The sequence below is a fragment of the Bombina bombina genome, chromosome 4 (genome assembly GCF_027579735.1).
Source record: "Bombina bombina isolate aBomBom1 chromosome 4, aBomBom1.pri, whole genome shotgun sequence".
Classification (NCBI taxonomy): Eukaryota; Metazoa; Chordata; class Amphibia; order Anura; family Bombinatoridae; genus Bombina; species Bombina bombina.
In genome coordinates this window covers 1,078,626,195-1,078,649,416 of record NC_069502.1, presented here as the reverse complement: position 1 = coordinate 1,078,649,416, position 23,222 = coordinate 1,078,626,195, and the positions used below count along the sequence as shown (strand labels likewise).

At 37.5% G+C, this 23,222-nt stretch overlaps 1 protein-coding gene across 1 annotated transcript in view; it reads left to right on the top strand.

Moving 5' to 3' along the window:
* Positions 1 to 23,222, top strand: part of TTC7A (tetratricopeptide repeat domain 7A) — a 1,159,252-nt gene that overhangs the window by 673,013 nt on the left and 463,017 nt on the right. Inside the window, exon 15 of the mRNA XM_053712237.1 lies at positions 5,747 to 5,907. Within this exon, the coding sequence (XP_053568212.1) occupies positions 5,747 to 5,907 (161 nt within the window). The remainder of the gene's footprint in view (positions 1 to 5,746; positions 5,908 to 23,222) is intronic.

Genomic DNA, 23,222 nt, shown 5'->3' with positions numbered 1-23,222 from the left:
AAAGATGTGGCACTCCTCTATCGATTTCCTCTGATGGCGAAGGAACAGCTCTCAGGCAAACACCAGAATCCTTTTGCGGGATCAATTTCACACGCACTCTGTATTTGCAGATGGACAGTGACGAAAACTGCGCCCATGTGAAAAACGCTGGATAGTTACTCAGGGACCCACTACCTTAGCCGCTCCTGGTTTAACTCCGTGGTGACTCTTTGCAGCTTTGCCCTGGACTAGTGCCTATAATCTGGACTTCCCTACACTTTTCATGGTCCGTGCAACCACACAACTCTCAATCAGCAACAGGCATAGGCTGAAAGTCTACCTGGAAAATATTGTGGAGGACTGTTTTTTTTTCCCATTATTCTGCCCTGAACATATTGACTGAACATATTTTCTTACACCGAGATTACGAGTTTGGCGTTAGCCTTAAAAAGCAGCGTTGAGAGGTCCCAACGCTGCTTTTTTCCTAACGCTGGTATTACGAGTCTGGCAGGAGAGGGTCTACCGCTCACTTTTCTTCCGTGACTCGAAGCTACCGCAAATCCCCTCACGTCAATTGCGTATCCTATCTTTTTAATGGGATTTAATGCCGGTATTACGAGTCTTGAAAGAAGTAAGCGGTAGACCCTCTCCTGTCCAGACTCCTACCGCATTTAAAAGTCAGTAGTTAAGAGTTTTATGGGCTAACACCGGAACATAAAACTCTTAACTAAAGTGCTACAAAGTACACTAACACCCATAAACTGCATATTAACCCCTAAACTGAGCTCCCCCCCCACATTGCAAACACTAAATTAAAAGTTTTTAACCCCTAATCTGCCGACCAGACATCGCCGCCACCTACATTATACCTATGAACGCCTAATCTGCTGCCCCTAACATCGCCGACACCTACATTATATTTATTAACCCCTAATCTGCCGCCCCCAATGTCACCGCCACCTACCTACAATTATTAACCCCTAATTAAGTTAGAGGGGTGTTAGGGTTAGAATTAGGTTTAGATGTTAATAATTTTATTATAGTGGCGGCAAAGTTGGCGGCGGCAGATTAGGGGTTAATTAATTTAATATAGTTGCGGCGACATTGGGGGGCAGATTAGGGTTAATAAATATAATGTAGGTGTTGCCGATGTTGGGGGCAGCAGATTAGGGGTTTATAAGTATAATGTAGGTGGCGGCGGTGTCCGGAGCGGCAGATTAGGGGTTAATAATATAATGCATGTGGCGACGATGTCGGGGTCGGCAGATTAGGGGTTAATAAGTGTAAGATTAGGGGGGCTTAGACTCGAGGTTCATGTTAGGGTGTTAGGTGTAGACATGACTTTTATTTTCCCATAGGAAACAATGGGGCTGCGTTAGGAGCTGAACGCTGTTTTTTTGTAGGTGGTAGTTTTTTTTCAGCCAGCTCAGCCCCATTGTTTCCTATGGGGAAATCGTGCACAAGCACGTTTAGCCAGTTTACCGCTACCGTAAGCAACGCTGGTATTACAGTGAGATGTGGAGCTAAATTTTGCTCAACGCTCACTTTTCTGAGGCTAACGCCGGCTTGCAGAAAACTCGTAATACCAGCGTTGGCTTAAGGGAGCGATAAGAAAAAAAGGAGCGTTAGACCCGCAAGCCTTACCGACAAAAACTCGTAATCTAGGCGTATGTTACTTAGAAATGTAAGGTATTTTCTCCAGTGCATATAGCCTCAAAAGGTAGATTTTATTGTCTTTTCTCACAAGGTTTATCAGATATATGTTTGGAAAAGAAAAATATATACAATGTTCATGCAAATCTCTGTTTAATGCCTCACCTCTCACAAGATCTTGTTTTTAGTTTTCGGACATATTCAGTATGTTTTGATATTTTAAACAGCCTATATTTCTCATTTACCCTCTCTAATTTTGCTCTTATAGGAACCTGACCTGAAATAGCTGACGTTCATGTCTTGATATATCAAATGCACTTGTTTTTACTTTGTCCAGTTTTATCCGGTTTGTCCTATTTCGTTTGTATTCTGAGTGTTTACTGTTTCAAGATTCAGTTTTGTGAGTACTTACTCGCCTGAAGCAACGGTAGTTATTTTTAAATAGCTGGTGCAAAGAGTGTTTTGACAGGCTAGGTTTAGTTCCACCTATTGTAGTAGAAAGGGCCCAACTGCTCACCACATTTACAAACCCATCTTAGATGCAGCGACTATTTTAACACTGAAGATATAAACCGCAAATCACAACCCCACCAACACATTGCATTTCATCACTATACCCTATCTTGTAATACCTGTATAGGTTTACATTGTTAGCTCTTAGATATATATAGCCCCATTTACTCTGAGATACAGCACTGATATTTCCTTTTAATTGCTTTCTCATAATTGTATTTTTAGCACTGGTAACCCACCCCTTGGTTGGTCACATTGCACGTACACGGGAAAATTCCTTGCAATATAATACTCCCAAAACATAGACAATTTTTCCCAAGCTATAATCTTGTACGAAGTTTAGGTTTCCCTATCTGTTTTTCAAGGCATCATTTCCTTCAATAGGAGAGGGTGTTAGCTTTAGTTTGTTTTGTGGTTTTGTTTATTGTTGTTTAGTTTGGTTATGTTATAAAAAATACAAAAAATCCCCAACAGTGTATACAACTACTTTACGAGTGAAAGTTATTGATCCTATAGTAACAACTATACTAACATGATTTATCTTTTGTCATTACCTGCCAAAATGCGCCTGATTTTCTCCTCTTCACTCGCTGTATGATATTCAGCCCTGCGTGGCGCAAGTACCTGTAATTTTGTGTACCTGTATGCAGTGTTGGATATAAATAAAATTATTTAAAAAAAAAGAAGGCATCTAAGCTATGGAGTCAGACAAATTTTGGTTCAGACCCTGGGCAGCACTTGTTGGTGGATGCATTTAGCCACCAATCAGCAAGCACAACCCAGGTTGTGAACCAAAAATGGGCTGGCTTCTAAACTTACATTCTTGCTTTTCAAATAAAGATAGCAAGAGAATGAAGACACATTGATAATAGGAGACCTAGATTAATTGCTGTAAACCACAGCATCAGGTATTCAAGTTTACACTTGCAATAGAATCTATGGGCTAAATTTATTAAGCTGCATTTGCAGCTTTTTCGTCTATGTGGAGCAGGTTCGCATAAGCGAGCCTGCTGCCACATAATTAAGAAGCAGAAACAGCTTCTTTTTCATCTCCGCCACTTCAGAGGTGGCAAGAGCAATCACCCCGACACTCGCTCATTCAGGATGATTGAAATACCCTTCTCTAACGCAATTGGTTGTGCTGGAGTGCAAGTGAAAGCGCTAAATAGCACGCCACATGTAATCTGGCCCAGTATTTTTTGGTTCCTTATTCATCAGGTGGTTTTCTTTATTTTCCGAACATCCTACCTTTGCAGAGCGTGCCTTCTCAAAGCTTTGAAACAAACCAACTTTACTTATCATCAACATATAAAATCATATTAGTGCTTTCTTATTAATTATACCAGATCTAATAGACTCCCTCATGTATATTCAGATTTGTTAAATATAATACTGCTTTGAAAGGAGTTAAGCAGTATGTGATAACATCAGAAATTCTAAATCTATGAGCATGTCAGCATTCAACACTTGTGTTCTAATTAAATAAATGCAAGAACATTTATAATAATACTTAAATATTATGCCTTTACAAACCTTTTTAAACACTTTGCCTTTTCACTTCTTTAATTTTTTTTTCCATTTTCTGTCATAACCGTTCTATGAAATTAATTTCTGTCTGTTACAGTGTGTTCACACCCCAATTCTAATGTGATATTGATATCTTAGAATTGTAAAATAGCTATGTACTGATAATGAACACATTCGACCTAGATTACGAGTTGTGCGTTAGGGTAAAAAAGCAGCGTTAAGAGGTCCTAACGCTGCTTTTTTACTACCGCTGGTATTACGAGTCTTGAAGGTTTAGGGTCACCGCACACTTCTTTGGCCTTACCGCAAAACGACTTACGTAAACTTTGTAAAGTCTTTTTTCTATGGGACTTCCATAGCGCTGATATTACGAGTCTGTCCTGGTAGGCCAAAAATTGAGCAGTACACCCTACCCTGTCAAGAGTCCTAACGCATTTAAAAGTCAGTAGTTATGAGTTTTATGGTACAATGCTGTAACATAAAATTCATAACTTAAGTGCTAAAAAGTACACTAACACCCATAAACTACCTATTAACCCCTAAACCGAGGCCCTCCCGCATCGCAAACACTATAATAACATTTTTAGCCCCTAATTTGCCACTCCGGACAACGCCGCCACCTACATTATATGTATTAACCCTAATCTGCTGCCCGCAACATCGCCGCCACCTACATACTATTTATTAACCCCTAATCTGCTGCCCCCAATGTCGCCGCAAACCTACCTACATTTATTAACCCCTAATCTGCCGCCCCAACGTTGTCGCCACTATATTAAAGTTATTAACCCCTAAACCTAAGTCTAACCCTAACACCCCCTAACTTAAATATAATTACAATAAATCTAAATAAAATTACTATCATTAACTAAATTATTCCTATTTAAAACTAAATGAAAAAAGGGCTATTAGATTAGGTGTAATTAGTTTAAATATCTGTAATTTGTTATTATTTTCTGTAATTTAGTGTGTGTTTTTTTTTTGTACTTTAGCTAATTTAATTTAATTTTAATTTAAGTAATTGTATTTAATTTAGTTAATTTATTTAATTATAGTGTAGTGTTAGGTGTTATTGTAACTTAGGTTAGGTTTTATTTTACAGGTAAATTTGTATTTATTTTAGCTAGGTAGTTATTAAATAGTTAATAACTATTTAATAACTATTCTACCTAGTTAAAATAAATACAAACTTGCCTGTAAAATAAAAATAAACCCTAAGCTAGCTTAGGGTTTATTTTATAGGTAAGTATTTAGTTTTAAATAGGAATAATTTAGTTAATTATAGTAATTGTATTTAGATTTATTGTAATTATATTTAAGTTAAGGGATGTTAGGGTTAGACTTAGGTTTAGGGGTTAAAAACTTTAATATAGTGGTGGAGACGTTGGGGGCGGCAGATTAGGGGTTAATAAATGTAGGTAGGTTGTGGCGACATTGGGGGCGGCAGATTAGGGGTTAATAAATAGTATGTAGGTGGTGGCGATGTTGGGGGCAGCAGATTAGGGGTTAATACATATAATGTAGGTGGCAGCGGTGTCCGGAGCGGCAGATTAGGGGTTAATAATTGTAATGTAGGTGTCGGTGATGTCAGGGGCAGCATATTAGGGGTTAATAAGTGTAAGATTAGAGGTGTTTAGACTCGGGGTTCATGTTAGGGTGTTAGGTGTAGACATAATTTTTATTTCCCCAAAGGAGTCAATGGGGCTGCGTTAAGGGGTTTTACGCTGCTTTTTTGCAGGTGTTAGAATTTTTTTCAGCCGGCTCTCCCCGTTGATTCCTATGGGGAAATCGTGCACAAGCACGTACGACCAGCTCACCACTGACTTAAGCAGCGCTGGTATTGTAGTGCAGTAATGAGCTAAATTTTGCTCAACACTCACTTCTTGTCTTTTAACGACGGGTTTCTGAAAACTCGTAATACCAGCGCTGCAGGTAAGTGAGCGGTGAGGGAAAACTGCTTGTTAGCACCGCATAGCCTCTAACGCAAAAACTTGTAATCTAGGCCATTGTTTTCTATCACTATAAACTTGGATACCATCAAACAAATAAACTTTAGTTTGTTCATTTTTAACAGGTATCAGATGCAATTGATCACCTTCAAGAAACAATAAAACATTACAAAGATGATATACACTCCCTTCACTTGTTGGCACTTTTATTCTCAGCACAAAAACAATATCAGCACGCTTTGGGTGTTATTCAGATGGCTCTAACCGAGTATCCTGAAAATTTTAGGTAAGTCTGTTTTAATTGGTCAATATTTGTTTTAAACGCAGATGTTGATATTTGAGTATAACATTTATGTTTCTCCTCTTTTCAAAACAACTTTAATTATAATAAGAGTCAATATATACTTATCTCTTTCTAAGTGTTAAATATATGTTGACATTATATACAAAACTTAGAAAGATTTGCACTTTCACACACACACACATATATATATATATGATTAACAAGCAGGGTTCTATAGATAAGTGTACAGTAAGTTAAAGTAAGTTGTTCTTAAAGGGACACTTAACCCAATTTTTTTCTTTTGTGTTTCAGATAGAGCATGAAATTTTAAGCAACTTTCTAATTTACTCCTATTATCAAATGTTCTTTATTTTCTTGGTATCTTTATTTGAAATTCAAGAATGTAAGTTTAGATGCCGGCCTATAAATTCATCCACCAATCAAAAACTGCTGTCCAGAGTTCTGAACCAAGAAAAAAGCTTAGATGTCTTCTTTTTCATATAAAGATAACAAGAGACCGAAGAAAAATTGATAATAGGAGTAAATTAGAAGGTTGCTTAAAATTGCATGCGCTATCTGAATCACAAAAGAAAAATTTTGGGTTCAGTGTCCCTTTAATAATTGGGTCTGATCATGTGGTTATGGTGCATATTGGCACTTATGAAAGAATCAGCGGGAGATGGAGTGTCCTAAAAAAATAACTTCAGGGAGTTAGGTAGCAATCTACAAGCAAGGACCTCAAAGGTAATACTTTTGGAGATATTACCAGTGCCGTGTGCTAACACAGCAAGGCAGAAGGAGCTTTGGTCAGTTAATTCACATTAAAAACATGGTGTAAAAATTAGGGGTTTAACTTTTTAGAGCACTGGGCTGACTTTTCACTTGGGTACAATATTTACAGTAAGTATGGATTTCACCTGAATGACATGGGTGCAGGTGTGTTGGAGGAGAGGCAAAGGGGGAAGGATCAGTTCAAACATAATAGTGAATGTTACACCTAGAATATCTCAAGGAAAGGATGACAGAACGGTACACTTGGAAAATGCTGCGTTAGAAAGTTTGGAGGAAAGCACACCTAGTAGCAGCAGAAAGCACATGAAAATTAAATGAATGACATCAAATGCAAGAAGCATGATGGGTAAAATTGGGGAGCTGGAGCTCTTAGTTGCAGAAGAGGAATGTGATTATTATCAGTATAACTGAAACCTGGTTGGATGATTCACATGGCTGGGAACTGTTATTTTTTATGTATTTAGTAGGGACAGGAGTAATACAAGAGGTGGGGAAATTTGCATGTATATTAAAGGGACAGTCAACACCAGCATTTTTGTTGTTTAAAAAGATAGATAATCCCTTTCCCCATTTTTGTATAACCAACACAGTTATAATAATACATGTTTTACCTCTGTAATTACCTTGTATCTAAGCCTTTGCAAACTGCCCCTTATTTCAGTTCTTTTGACAGACTTGCAGTTTAGCCAATCATTGCTTACCCCTAGGTAACTTCACGTGCGTAAGCTCAATGTTACCTATATGACACACATGAACTAATGCCCTTTAGTAGTGAAAAACTGTCAAAATGCATTCACATTAAAAGGCAGTCTTTAAGGTCTAAGAAATTAGCATATGAGCCTACCTAGGTTTAGCTTTCAACCTAGAATACCAAAAGAACAAAGCAAAATTGCTGATAAAAGTAAATTGGAAAGTTGTTTAAATTGCATGCCCTATTTAAATCATGCAAGTTTATTTTGGACTTGGCTGTCCCTTTAAACCGGACCTTAAATCTTCAATAATGGAAGATATTTATGATGATACAGGTGATAATGTAGAGACCCTGTAGGTTGAAATAAAGAGTGGGGGGGGGGGGGGGGAATCCTAAACAAATATTACTATGCCTTACTGAATGATAATAGGATGCAATGTTACCGAACATATACAAACACTACTGGCCCAATCAATTAAAGTAACAATTATACTAATAAACACTTTTACACTAATAAAAAATGAGTGAAATCAATAACCCAACAAATACACTTGTCCACTGTACACATAACACCCTTTTTCATGCAGACAAATCTCTATAATATTGAAACATAACAGGTTAATTATACACATCACCTATTAGCATCACTAAACACTATTAAAAGCGATCAACATACAGGCTGTTCAGCTGGTGATGTAAGTGATGAGCCCCAAATCAGGATGTAATGATTTAGGTCCTGATTCTTTAAAGTAATCTGGTCTGGCAAGATTCTATAAGATGCCTTCTCAGTATTACAAGGCCCCCCATGGATTGTTTAAAAGGACGTTTTTACCTTGGGAACTGTGTAAATTATTAATCGCTTCCAGAGAGCAGGTCGACATGCAAACTGATGCGTGTGAGTGCAAGGCAACCCCTCGTGAAGGGGAATAGTGATTCCACTGCACTACAGGTCAGATCGTTGGTGAACAGCACTCCCAGAACTACAGTGCCGGTGATGTCACCACAATTGTGCGTGGTGACATCACAGAGCGGGGGCGGGACCTCAATATGACGGGCAGGTAAGGTAGCTGGAGGATGGTTTGCTGTTCAAACTTATTAGCCACAGATTTTTTTTTTTTTTAAAAGTAGATGCACAATACTCTGGAATGTGCTTGGTTTTTCTAGTAGACAAGTCCCTCTCTTAATAAATATGTCTGTATAGCCAGATTATCACCTTGCTTTTATTTCTATACTGCACAAAGGGGCCTCTCTAATCTATATTATAACTCCCAAAAGCCCATATGGGCACCTATTTCACATGTGGTTACTCTTGATGACAATTTAGTAAGGTGATCAAAGTAACAGCAGTGGTCACTTAACTATTTTCAATATTATTTACTAATATTTTATCAAAAATAAACATTTATTTCCTATGGCATGGAGAGTCCACGACTTCATTCCAATCACTAGTGGGATATTCAACTCCTGGCCAGCAGGAGGAGGCAAAGAGCACTCCCACAAAGCTGTTAAGTGTAACTTCCCTTACCCATAATCCCCAATAATTCTCTTTGCCTTTGTCAATGGAGGCTGTTTGAAGATGACCATAGACCTGAGGGACGCGTATCTTCATGTTCTCATTCACAGGGATCATTACCAGTTTCTAAGGTTTGCCTTTCTGGACAAGCATTTCCAATTTGTTGCACTTCTGTTTGGTCTCGCCACGGCTTCCAGAATATTTATAAAGGTTCTGGGGGCTCTTTTGGCAGTGGTCAGATCCCAGGCATTTGTGGTGGCACCTTAGTTAGATGACATCTTGGTTCAGGCGTCATCTTTTCAACTAGCAAAATCTCATACAGAGATGTTGTTATCTTTTCTACGTTCCCACAAATGGAAAGTGAATCTGGAAAATAGTTCTCTTGTTCCAGCTACAAGTGTTTGTTTCTTAGGTAAAATCATAGATTTCCTGTCCATGAAGATTTTCCTGACGGATATCAGAAAATCCAAGCTTCTTGCTTTGTGCCTTTCTCTCCAGTCTGCTATTCACCCATCAGTGGCTCAATGCATAGAGGGGATTCGTCTGATGGTTGCTTCCATCAACTTCATTCCTTTTTCTCAGTTCCATCTGAGACCTCTACAGCTATACATGCTCAATCAATGGAATGGAGATCATTCAGATCTCTTGCAGAGGATAGATCCCCTAACAAGAGACTCTCTCTCGTGGTGGATTTTACAGGAACATCTGTCTCGGGGCACTTACTTTCTGAGACCTTCCTGGGTGATTGTGACTATGGACGCCAGCATGTTAGACTGGGGTGCAGTCTGGGACTCTCTAAAAGCTTAGGGCCTGTGGACTCGGGAGGAGTCCTCTCTTCCCATAAACATCTTGGAGTTGAGAGCAATCTTCAATGCCTTGACAGCTTGGCCTCAATTATCTTTAGTCCGGTTTATCAGATTCCAGTCGGACAACATCACTTCAGTGGCTTACATCAACCACCAGGGAAGAACTCAGAGTCCCTTGGCTATGAAGGAGGTGACTTGCATTCTACAGTGGGTGGAATCTCACGATTGTCTCCTATTTGCTATCCACATCCTAGGGGTGGACAACTGGGAGGCAGATTTTCTGAGCAGACAAACTTTTCATCCCGGGGAGTGGGTTCTCCATCTGTAAGGGTTCTCAGAGATAACCCTCAGGTGGGGGGTGCCGGAATTAGATCTGATGGCGTCTCGTAAAAATGCCAAACTTCCAAAGTATGGTTCAAGGTCAAGAGATCCTCAGGCCGCTCTGATAGACTCTCTAGTGGTTCCTTGGATCTTCTCTCTGGCATACCTGTTTCCTCCGTTTGCTCTCCTGCCACAAGTCATTGTTCGTATCAAACAGGAGAGAGCATCTGTAATTCTGATAGCACCTGCATGGCCTCACAGGATCTGGTTCGCAGACCTGGTGAAGATGTCATCTCTTCCACCTTGGAGGTTACCTCTGAGGAAGGACCTTCTACTTCAGGGTCCATTCCTCCATCCAATCTGGATTCTGACTGCTTGGAGATTGAACGCCTAGTATTGTCTAGATGTGGTTTTTCTTAGGCGGTCATTGATGCCATGCTTCAGGCTTGTAAACCTGTTACTCACAGGATTTACCATAAGGTATGGCGTAAATACCTTTATTGGTGCGAATCTAAGGGTTTCTCCTGGAACCGGGTGAGGATTCCCCGCATTTATCTTTTCTTCAGAATGGTGTGGAGAAAGGTTTGTCAGTCAGCACTCTGAAGGGTCAGATTTCTACACTGTCTTGTTCTTTTGCACAAACGTCTGGCAGATTTGCCAGATGTTTAAGCTTTAGTTCAGGCAATGGTCAGAATCAGGCCTGTGTTTAAAACAGTTCCTCCTCCTTGGAGCCTTAACCTCATTCTTAAAGTTTTGCAGCATGCTCCGTTTGAGCTGATGCATCTTGTTGATATAAAATTGTTATCTTGGAAGGTTTTGTTTCTTCTTGCTATTTTTTCAGCTTGCAGAGTTTCTGAGCTTTTGGCTCTGCAGTGTGATTCCCCGAACCGTAATTTGTCATACAGATAAGGCGGTCCATCGTACTAAGTTGGGTTTTCTACCTAAGGTTGTGTCGGATCGAAACATTAATCAGGAAATTGTTGTTCCTTCTTTTTGTTCTAATCCTTCTTCGCATAAGGAACGTCTTTTGCATAACCTGGATGTTGTGCATGCTCTAAAATTTTACCTTCAAGCAACCAAAGATTTTTGGCAATCTTCTGCCTTGTTCGTTGTTTTCTCCGGCAAAACCTAAAGGTCAGAAGGCCACTTCTACTCTTCTTTCTCTCTGGTTAAGAAGTATTATTCGTTTAGCTTATGGGACAGCTGGACAGCAGCCTCCTGAGAGAATTATGGCTCATTCCATTAGGGCTGTCTCCTCATCTTGGGTTTTCAAAAATGAAGCTTCTCTGAAACAGATTTGCAAGGCGGCAACATGGTCCTCTTTGCATACTTTTCCAAATTCTACAAATTTGGTACTTTTGCCTCAGCTGAGGCCTCTTTTGGAAGAAAGGTTCTTCAAGCGATAGTGCCTTCTGTTTAGGTCCCCCTGCCTTGTTCTCCCTCCCTTTTCATTCTGTGTCCTTTAGCTTGGATTTTGGTTCCCACTAGTAATTGGAATGAAGTCGTGGACTCTCCATGCCATAGGAAAGAAAAAAAAAATGTATGCTTACCTGATAAATGTATTTATTTCTTGGCATGTTGAGTCCACAACCCAGCCCTGGGATCTGACCACTGCCAAAGAGCCCCCAGAACCTTTGTAAATATTCTGGGAGCCATGGCAAAACCAAACAGAAGTGCAACAAACTGGAAATGCTTTTTCCAGAAAAGCAAACCTTAGAAACTGGTGATGATCCCTGTGAATGGGAATATGAAAATACACGTCCTTCAGGTCTATCGTCGTCTTCGCACATCCTCCATTGACAAAGGCAAAGAGAATCACTGGGGATTATGGATAAGGGAAGTTACACTTAACAGCTTGGCTGGGGTGCTCTTTGCCTCCTCCTGCTGGCCAGTAGTTGAATATCCCACTAGTAATTGGAATACAATTTATTAGGTAAGCACACATACCATGACATATAAATATAATAATAGTATATTCTGAATCTGCTGTGTCTGCTGAAAAAAAACATATATAATTTGAGAGGGTCACTCACTAAAATTTTACTTAAAATAGGGTTTAAAAGTTATATGTATTAGAGGGAGATAGATTTCCAAGTGTCATATGCATATATAGCAAAGATAGGCCCTGATTACAAGTTGTGCAGTAAACCTGTTGTGTACACACCGCACAAAATGGGGCCGTACCGCTATTTCCATTGTGCCCCCATTACAAGTCACCATAAAACTTTCTTTTCTCGTGCAGTATGGTGTGGTAAGGCAAATACCTCACTAAAACCAAGTTCCAACTAGGCGTGCTCGTGCCCGTAGTCCGTTATAGAGATCACTGTGAGAAACATTTTTGGAAAAAAACTAACACCTGATATTGCGACATCGCTATCCATTTAAGTCTATGGAGAAAAAAAAGTTTTACAAAAACCTAACACCCTAACATAAACCCCTTGTCTAATATCGCCTAAACCGCTGTCCCCCCACACCACCAAGACTAAATAAACCTATTAACCCCTAAACCGCCGTCCCCCCACTTCGCCAACACTGTATAAACCTATTAACCCATAAAATTAAACTATTAAACCCTAAACCTAACACCCCCTAACTTTAAATTAAAGTTACAATATACTAACTACCTTAAAATAAATAAAAACTTACCTGTGAAAAAAAATTAAAACCTAAGCTTAAACTAAAAATAAAACTAACATTACTTGTTTAAAAAAATAAAAATACAAAAAATAAAAAACCTAACATTATAAAAAATAATACACCTAACATTACTAAAAATAATAAAACCTAACATTACAAAAAAACTCTAAAATTACAAAAAATAATAAAACCTAACATTACAAAAAAACTCTAAATTTACAAAAAATAAAAAAACTAACATTACAGAAATAACAAAATTAAATTATAATGAAATTATCCAAAATACAAATAAAATCCTATTCTAATAACCCTCGTTAAAAAAAACAACCCCAAAATAAAAAAAAAACCTAATCTCTAAATAAACTACCAATAGCCCTTAAAAGGGCCTTTTGTATGGCATTGCCCTTAAGTTAACAGCTCTTTGGCAAATAAAATAAACAAATTACCCCCTAACATTACAACCCCCCCAAACCCCAAAATAAAATAAAAAACCTAACTAAAAAAAACACCTAATCTACCCATTGCCTCGAAAAAGGCATTTGTATGGGCATTGCCATTAAAAGCCCTAATCCTAAAAATCCTAAAAAAAAGCAAACATAAAAACCTAAGACTAACCCCAAAATAGGTACTCACCATTGCTGAAGTCCAGCGATCCATCTTCTTCGGCGGTAGTTATCGCAACACGGAGGTCCTCTTCATGCGATCATCCGCCGTAAACTAAAGATTGAATGCAAAGTACCCCTATTACATAGGGGGAACCCTTGCATTCCTATCGGCTGAAAAATTCAAATTAGCCAATAGGATGATACCTGCTTACATCCTATTGGCTAATTTGATCAGTCAATAGGAAAGAATGCCAAGAACAAAACAAATTTGATGACAAAAGTAACAGTTGTTTAAAATTACATGCCATACATAAATCATGAAACATTCATTTTGACTTTATTGTCCCTTTAAGCTCATTGGCTGCTCCTTTTGTCTATATGAAGTCAAATCTTCAACAGTCATTTGCATAAGCAATTACAGGATATGTTGGTGAGTGCTACTTAGGGAACCAAGTCAAGATATGGAAATTAAATTACTGATTTTGGGCACACTTGCGGCTAGATTTAGAGTTTTGTCGGTAAAAAGCCGCTTAGCTAACGCTGCTTTTTTTGCCAACGCACCCTTCCAACAACGCTGGTATTTAGAGTTGTCTGAGGGGCTGCGTTAGGCTCAAAAAATTCTATCAGACAATCGGAATTGAAGGGACGCCATCTTGGATGACGTCCCTTAAAGGAACCTTCATTCTTCGTTAGTCCGTCAGGGAAGGAGGATGTTCCGCGTCGGCGGGATGAAGATGGATCCAGAAGATAGAAGATGCCGCTTGGAAGAAGACATCGCCCGGATGGAAGACCTCTTCTTTGCCGCTTGGATCAAGACTTCGCCTGGATGGAGGACCTCTTCTTTGCCGCTTGGATCAAGACTTCTACTGGATGGAGGACATCTTCTTGCTCCGCTTGGATGAAGAATTCGGCTCAGCTGGGTGAAGACGACTCAAGGTAGGCAGATCTTCAGGGGGTTAGTGATAGGTTTTTTTAAGGGGGGTTTGGGTGGGTTAGAGTAGGGGTATGTGGGTGGTGGGTTGTAATGTGGTGGGGGGCTATTGTATTTTTATTTTCATGCAAAAGAGCTGATTACTTTGGGACAAGGCACCGCAAAAAGCCCTTTTAAGGGCTGGTAAAAGAGCTGATTACTTTTGTATTTTAGAATAGGGTAGGACATTTTTTATTTTGGGGGGCTTTTTATTTTATTAGGGGGCTTAGATTAGGTGTAATTAGTTTAAACTGCTTGTAATTCTTTTTTTTTTTTTGTAATTTAGTGTTTTTTTTGTATTATAGAATAGTTTAATGTATTGTATTTTATTTTAGGTAATTGTAGGTAATTTATTTAATTAATTTAATGATAGTGTAGTGTTAGGTTTAATTGTAACTTAGGTTAGGATTTATTTTACAGGTAATTTTGTATTTATTTTAACTAGGTAGCTATTAAATAGTTATTAACTATTTAATAGCTATTGTACCTATTTAAAATAAATACAAAGTTGCCTGTAAAATAAATATAAATCCTAAAATAGCTACAATGTAACTATTAGTTATATTGTAGCTATATTAGGGTTTATTTGATAGGTAAGTATTTAGTTTTAAATAGGAATAATTTAGTTAATATAGGAATATTATTTCGTTTAATATAAATTATATTTATGTTAGGGGGTGTTAGTGTTAGGGTTAGAGTTAGGTTTAGGGGTTAATAACTTTATTATAGTAGCGGCGACGGTGCAGGTGGGAGATTAGGGGTTAATAATTGTTAGGGAGGGCAGATTAGGGGTTAATACTATTTATTCTAGTGTTTGCGAGGCGGGAGTGCGGCGGTTTAGGGGTTAATACATTTATTATAGTGGCGGCGAGGTCCGGTCGGCAGATTAGGGGTTAATAAGTTTAGTTAGTTAGCGGCGACGTTGGGGGGGGCAGATTAGGGGTTAATAAATATAATATAGGGGTCGGCGATGTTAGAGGCAGAAGATTAGGGGTTCATAGGGATAATGTAGGTGGCGGCTGTGTCCGGTCGGCAGATTAGGGGTTAAAAATTTTTATTAGAGTGGCGGCAATGTGGGGGGGCCTCGGTTTAGGGGTACATAGGTAGTTTATTGGTGTTTGTGTACTTTAGAGCACAGTAGTTAAGAGCTTTATATTCCGGCGTTAGCCCATAAAGCTCTTAACTACTGACTTTTTTTGGCGTTAGGAGTCTTGTCGGTAGAGGGTCTACCGCTCACTTCTCCCAAGACTCCAAATACCAGCGTTAGGCAGATCCCATTGAAAAGATAGGATACGCAATTGGCGTAAGGGGATCTGCGGTAGCCTGGAATCGCGGTAGGGAAGTGAGCGTTAGACCCTTTCCTGGCTGACTCTAAATACCAGCGGGTGACCAAAAGCAGCGTTAGGACCCCTTAACCTTGCTTTTGACGGCTAACGCAGAACTCTAAATCTAGGCGTTGGAGTACCTTGTAGTTAGGTTCTGTTTTTTTCTTTTGAAGTACAATATTTTTATTTCACTTTTTTAAATAAATAGATTACATAGATTAAAGGAACAAATAAAATACAATTATGTGTTACAATATCATGGGCGCACCGATTACAAGTGGCGCACTATTTATCACTTTCACTTTATGCGCTAACAACAATGGAAGTAAACTTTTAACGTGGGTGGGTTAGCGCACGCATTACAAGTTGAAAATGTTTGCGCATGAGCATTCAGGACTTTGGATATCGCGACCATGTTAGCTTTTTCTGCCCATAGACTTTAATGGAGCAAACTGTTTAAAAAAAAATAAAAAAATTAACTAATGCTGTGATAACCGGACACAGGGTTTGACCTACAGGACTAAACCTGAAAGTAGTAATTTCACATTTTAATGTTCTTCACAAAGTTAATAAAAAGTTATTTTTAAACATATATATTTCTATTATATATGATTTTTATATGTGTAAAATGTCTATATGTCAATATATACAGGTATAGATATATACAGATTTATATAGGAAATATATTTAAAAATACCAAAAAGCATTTTCTTCTACGTGAAGAAAGTTGGAATGTAAATGATTTTCAGTAAATACAGAGTAAAACACATTAAAAAATATTCAAATTGAATAAAAATAATTTTTTATGTTTTTAGGTATTTAAGTGGCACGGGCTCCAAAGTGTGTGAGTATGTATGTATGTATATACATATATAAAAACATATATATATATATATATATATATATATATATATATATATATATAAATATTATATATACACCCATACACATATTTAGACATATCTATACTATAATTGCGTTTGTAATGTCCGTCGGCATCGGCAGTGGCTCATGCATCCTCAATGGAATGTTGGCGGCATGAAGCTGCATCCCGGTGGATTTCGAAAATGGCAGGGTGTTGAAAGATTCTTTCACCACCCAGCCATTTTCGGGATCCACCGGGATGCACCAAAGGTGGATTCTTTCACCACCCTGCCATTTTTGGAATCCACCGGTGGATGCAGCAAAGGCAAACGGATCATTACAAAAGCTAGAACTAATTCTATTCTATTGGCTGATTTGAATAGCCAATAGAATTTCACTTGCTCTAATCCTATTGGCTGATTTGAACAGCCAATAGGATTTGAGTAGCTCTAATCCCATTGGTTAATTTGAATTGGAAGAATGAAATCAGCCAATAGGAATTCAAGGGACGCCATCTTTAATCACGTACCTTGAATTCACTATTCAGTGTACGGCGGAGATCATCCAAAGAGGATCCTCCACACTTCATGGCTCCGCGGTCGCCGGTCTTCAGTTCCAGGGTCGCTGGTCTTCAGTTCCGGGGTCGCCAATCTTCAGCTCCGCCGTCATCGGTCTTCAGCTCTGCTCCGCACCAGATGTTCCTAGAAGAAGAAAGAAGAGGTCGTCGCTTGGAAGAAGACTTCACCGCCTTGAACAGGACCTTCTCCGTCGGACTTCAGGAACGTGAGTAGCAACCTGGGGGTTAGACTTAGTTTTTTTTAATTTTTATTTTTTTGGGGGGGTTGTTTTATTTAGATTAGGGATGGGCAGTAAAAGAGCTAAATGCCATTTTTAGGGCAATGCTCAAACAAATGATTATCTTGGGGTAATGCCCTGCAAAAAGCCCTTTTAAGGGCGACTGGTAGTTTATTCTTAGAGTAGTGGGTGTTTTTATTTTGGGGGGCTTTTTTATTTTCATAGGGATTAGGTTTAATTTTGTAAAATTTTGTAATTTGATTTTATATTTTCTGTAATGTTAGCGTTATTTTATTTTTTGCAAACTTATTTTTTTTTATTTTTTGTAACTTCAGAATTTATTAGTTTAGGTAATTTGGGTTAATTTAAGGGGATGTTAGGTTAGGGGGTGTTAGGGTAGGGTGCTTAGTTATTTAAATAGTTATTTGCATTGTGGGTTTCGACGATTTAAAGGGTTAATAAGTTAATTAGGTTTATTGCGATGTGGGAGTTTTGGAGTTTAGGGGTTAATAGGGTAAATAGGTTTATTGCGATTTGGGGGGTTTGTATTTGTTTGTTATTGCGATATTTAAGACAGTAGTCCATTATAATTATAGCATTGCTACAATTGTAGCTTAAATATGTATATAAAAGAAGAGTTACAAAATATGTTGTTTCTAAATCTGTAGTTTAAAAATTATTAGACTGCTCTCTGGGCAGGATTATCGACTAGTATATATATATAAAACTGTTTCTTCTAATGTATTTATTCTGTGTTAGCTCAGTTACAATATTGCTTATCACAAGTCGCACACCACTTTTAATCTACCCGAATGTATTAGGGTGTAGAAAAGGTGTCATTACAATTAAGATTAGAAGTCTTAAAGGGATATGAAACCCATCTTTTTTCTTTGCAATTTTAGACAACTTTCTATTTTATTATCAAATGTGTCTTTGTTCTTTTGGTATCTTTTGTTGAAAAACAGGGACTATGCTTATGAGCTGGCCCATTACTGCAGAACTATATGGCAGCAGTTTTTCAAGAATGTTATTCATTTGCAAGAGCACTAGATGGCAGAACTATGTCCTGCCATTTAGCGCTCCAGATGCCTACCTAGGTATCTGTTCAACTCAGAATATCATGGGAACTAAGCAATAATTATATGCTCTATTTGAATCTCAAAATATTTTTTTGGGGTTTCAAATCCCTTTAAATATTGTCATCTATAATTTAAACAAGCCAAAAAAATAGCCATTAATACGTTTCATAAAAGCCGGCAATAAGATCAGCGTGACCTCTGTGTAATAATGGATAGAACATAATGATATCATAAATAACATGAATGTTAATAAGCACATTCTGAGATTTTTATGAATTTTTCAGATTTTTAGAAAAAGGATCATTCCAGGCAGTTTTTTGTAATGAATTCCCAGAACTGATAGACAAACTGAATGTAAGAATTAGTTTTTCCTCTGCACTAATGGTCCAAGCTATGTAGCTTTTTATACTAAAAGGATCTTATTAATGTTTGTATTGAGTGGTAATACATAAAAATGTTAGATCCTTCTCTATTACTGATTTACTTTAAGTAACTGAACTCAACTAATCCATGTTTATCCATGTTGCTTAAGTTAAAAATACATAAAAAAGGAAAATATGTCCAAGCTCTTGATACCATAAACTAATCATAGGCTTTCATCAATTGTAATATATTTTTTATTTTAAAAAAACCTACGTATTTTATTAATCACTTGATAAATCATACAATTATTTCATTCTGCATATATAGCATCTACATTATCACTACATGGGTATGTACAATAAAATATACCACTCCATTGCTTTATCACAATTCATTTCTTTAAACCTTGCTGCTCTAAATATACCAGACAACCTCATAGTTGGACTAGCCAGCACATAATTATAGCTATATCTATGAACCATTTTTAATTAACAGTAAACATGTCATAGATAAATAGTAGCTCAGAAAGTATCTTGGAAAAAGGAAAATTAGATTTCTAAAATAAGCCATTATTTGAATTAGGCAGCTTGAATAGAGAACCATTTTCTGTGCCCCTTTAAAATGCACCTTCAATTTTCTAACACATTCACTGAGCATGAATAAGATCCACTGCAGGTGATGTACTTACTGTTATGATTGAACTATTTTGTGTAATTTGGTGTCCCTGGGGAAATTTACACCATTCTCTCTATTATTTGTTCATGGAAATACAGACGATTTCATAATTTTAAGATGTACTGTGCCTAATACAATTCCTGTTGATTAACAATGATAATCTTTTCTTTTTTGTCTTAATATTATCTCTTTGTAAGGTGTATCTGAGTTTAGATAATTACCTGAATCATTTTCTTGTTGAGTTCTTCTATGGTGTACTTAGGTTAGTTTATTTGTGAACATGATTAACCATGACTGGCTTTCAACACAGACAAAACAGTGCTAACACGTACACTTTTTCCCCAGATAGGGACAGTAAACTCAATTTTTTTCTTTCATAATTTAGTTTTTGCCTTTTCTAAAGCTGTTTTTGTTAGTATTTGAAAATTAGGTGTTTGCCTTTTTCAAAAAAATGTAACCCGCCCAATTTACTCGTGGACTCCACACAGCTTGTGTATGAGGATTGATGGACTTGTGGACTCTCACAGCCTTATTAAATAAAAGAAAATGCTTGGTTACCTGATAAATTCATTTCTTTCATGGTGGTGAGAGTCCACAAGACCTGCTCATTTTAATTAATTTTAGTTACATTTTTCTGGTGGCAGTTCTAGTCTTGCACCTGATTTTCCCTGGTGTGTCCTTTGTACCTTTCAACTTGTCCTTGCTTGGCTATACGTAAGAATGGCTAACCAGAGAGGTGGGAGGGATTGAGCACTCTTGGAGTTTTGGGGAATATTTGCTTCCTCCTAGTGGCCAGGAGTTGAATGCCAGGACTCATGGACTCTCGCCACCATGAAAGAAATTAATTTATCAGGTAAGCATACATTTTGTTTTGTTTTGTTTTGTACTTATATTATATAATTTGCTTTGTTCCCTTGGTATCTATCAAGAGCTGTATATCTGTATAGCCTTGAAATATTAAGTTAGATTATTTGTCTTACTCCTTGAACAAAGAATATCCAGAGAATTTAGCAAATTTTAATAGAAATAGGATCTTGAAAATTGGATTCTTGAAAGAAAAATGTGGTCTTTTATATCCCTTTAACTTTCATATACAGTGTATATTTTTCATATGTATTTGTCTTTATTTTATTTTCCATAACCTATTGGTAAAATCTCTTTGAGGAGTTATAAGCTTTTTCTACATTCTTTTTAATTCAAAGAATAAGGAAAAGCCAGGAAATTCCTATCTTTGACTTTTTTTAGAAGCAGTTTTGAGAAAGAATTGATGGACATTTTTGGTTCTTACCTACTGTCAAATTATAAGTAAGTCTTTCAATCTATTTGCCCTGCAGAGAAAACAAATGAATATTAGAAACATTGCTAAAACTTTTAAGCAATAGAAATGTTTTCAGCTTAAAAGGGACAACAGTGTACACAAATTTTCATATAACTATGTTACAATACTATAAATAAGACTATGTACAGATGAAGATCTAAAAATCCGCTATAAAACCTTTTTTAAAATGTACTTAAAAGCTCCCAGTTTAGCACTGTTGATGAGGTTAGGCTGGGACAGCCAGTGGAAAGGGCTGGGAAAGCAGGAAGAGCAGACACTCCCCCTCCTCCTGCATGTGAAAAGACAGCTTACACTAACAGGAAGAAGCAGGAATCTGTAGACTTCAGTCTACATCTGATACTTTGGGGCTTGGTTAGGAGTCTGAAAATCAGCACAATGTTATTAAAACAATAAACAAAATTAGAAATTGTTACAAAAACACTTCCAGATAGGCTATATAAATGGATAATCTACAAAACATTTATGCAAAGAAAAATCTAGTGTAAAATGTCATTTTAGACTTGCCAAAACCAGGTTCCTAATAAATGTATTTAAAATAAAATCATTTCAATAACATCATAATTTCCATTTTGTGGTTAGGGAATCTAGTCCATTTGCATGTGATTTTTGTAAAACAGTTTTATAGAGGTTCAGCCTATGCACTAAAATTTTATGCATGCTCCATTTGAACAAGGTTTTGGAAAGAATGCTATGCAATTTGTGTTGCACCATGACAAATAAACAAATATGTTTTTATTTATATAAAAAATATAATTTATTGGCTGGTTACCATGATTAGCTAAGGAAAAAAATGCCTTCCATGATTTCCTATTTCCTTGTTTTTTTAATCAGTTAATAATTATATACATTTAGTTATGTGTAAGGCCTTCCTGAATGCCGCATATCCGAGAGGCTGTAAAGCCTTCCAGAATGCGTCCAATCATGATGGAAACCTTTGAATTGACTGTTCATGCTGGCCACTCCACCTTAAACTTAAACTATTTATCTGTGGAGGTGCCCTGTTTCCCATCTTTCTGAGGAAAACCTTGTATTTTGTTATTTTGCCTTCTTTTGTGCTGGTATACTTACCTGTCTTTAGAGCATTCTGTACATTGGCTGGACTCTAATACCTTTGTAACAAACAGCAAATTGTTTTCCTGGCAGTGCCCGCGTCTTCACCAGCTTCAAGTGGAGTACTGTTGTTCCATAATAAAAGAAGCTGTGATCAATGTTTGAGATGCTCTACTCACCACAAACTCTTAAATAAATTAATAAAAGAAGAATACAATGTTGCAAATTTCATTAGTAGTTTAATGTGCCAAAAGAAACAAAATAATATTATAATATAACAATTTCATAAAACTTAACCCAGAGAATTCATCAAGAAAATTCATCAAAACGAAGGATGTGGATATCACTATAATACTCAGTAAGTAATATAGAAGTGAGGATGCAAGAGCAGTATATCCTGGAAAAGTCTCAGTAACACAACTGTTTCAAAGCCCAATGGTAAATACTTGCTGCAAGGTTCCTGTGCAATCACTTGATAAAAGGGACAGTTTACTCAAAAAATTTCTCCCCTTTAATTTGTTCACAATGATCCACTTTACCTGCTGGAGTGTATTAAATTGTTTACAAGTAGCTCCTTTACCCTTATATTGGCATTTGAAATTGTTAATTTAGCATGTGGTATCCCCACCTATTCTGAAAGTTTGTGGCCGCGCGTACCAGCTATAGATAAGCTTTGTAAACACAGCCAGCAGAAGAAATTACACTCCCAGTCGGATATAACAGAGATAAGGTAATACAATGTTGATTTTCCATTGTTCTCTCAAAGTACTGGTGATTGTTTTAAGGACAGATATAAGATAAAGAAGCAGGTATATGTGCACAATGTGATACAGTAATGAGATCGGATTATACCTACAAGCTCAACCCATTTTATTAGGTTGTGGCTTCAAAACAAAAAATCAGAGCTTTAATATACACAAATAAGCCTTAAAAATCTAATTTTCATATATTTTTTACTCTGCAGTTGGTAAAAAAAGCAATTGTAAACACATTAAGGGAAAAACTATTTTACAGTATACTGTCCCTTTGACAAACTGAAGTAGAAAGTTCCTCTGTGTGTCGGTCAGTCTTGAGAGAACCAGTCCTCGCTGGTTTATGCTGTGCTCAGAAGGTTTGTGACAAGTAGAGCTGAATGGCTAAACAGTTAACCTCACTTACAAACACCCGCTAGCTCCGTTAGTAACTTGACTATGTGAGCGCCTACCTGCTTTGTTTGCCATGTGCTGCTGGTTGCCATTTTACTCACCTCCCTTGCTGACTCTGGGGCATAGTGTGTGATGCTGCTCATTTCCTGCACGCCCTGACGGCTGCTGTACATCATCCGTGTGAGACAGGTTGCAGTCTCAGAATTGTGATGTCATCACTTATTGTTTAAAGGGCCTCTGTTCAGTATGCTTTGCCCTTGCGTTGTCTCAGATCTGTTTGTGAGTGCCTGTGTTCCAGTTCCTGTGTATTACCTGGCTGTCTGACGTCCCTCCTGGTTCCTGATCCCT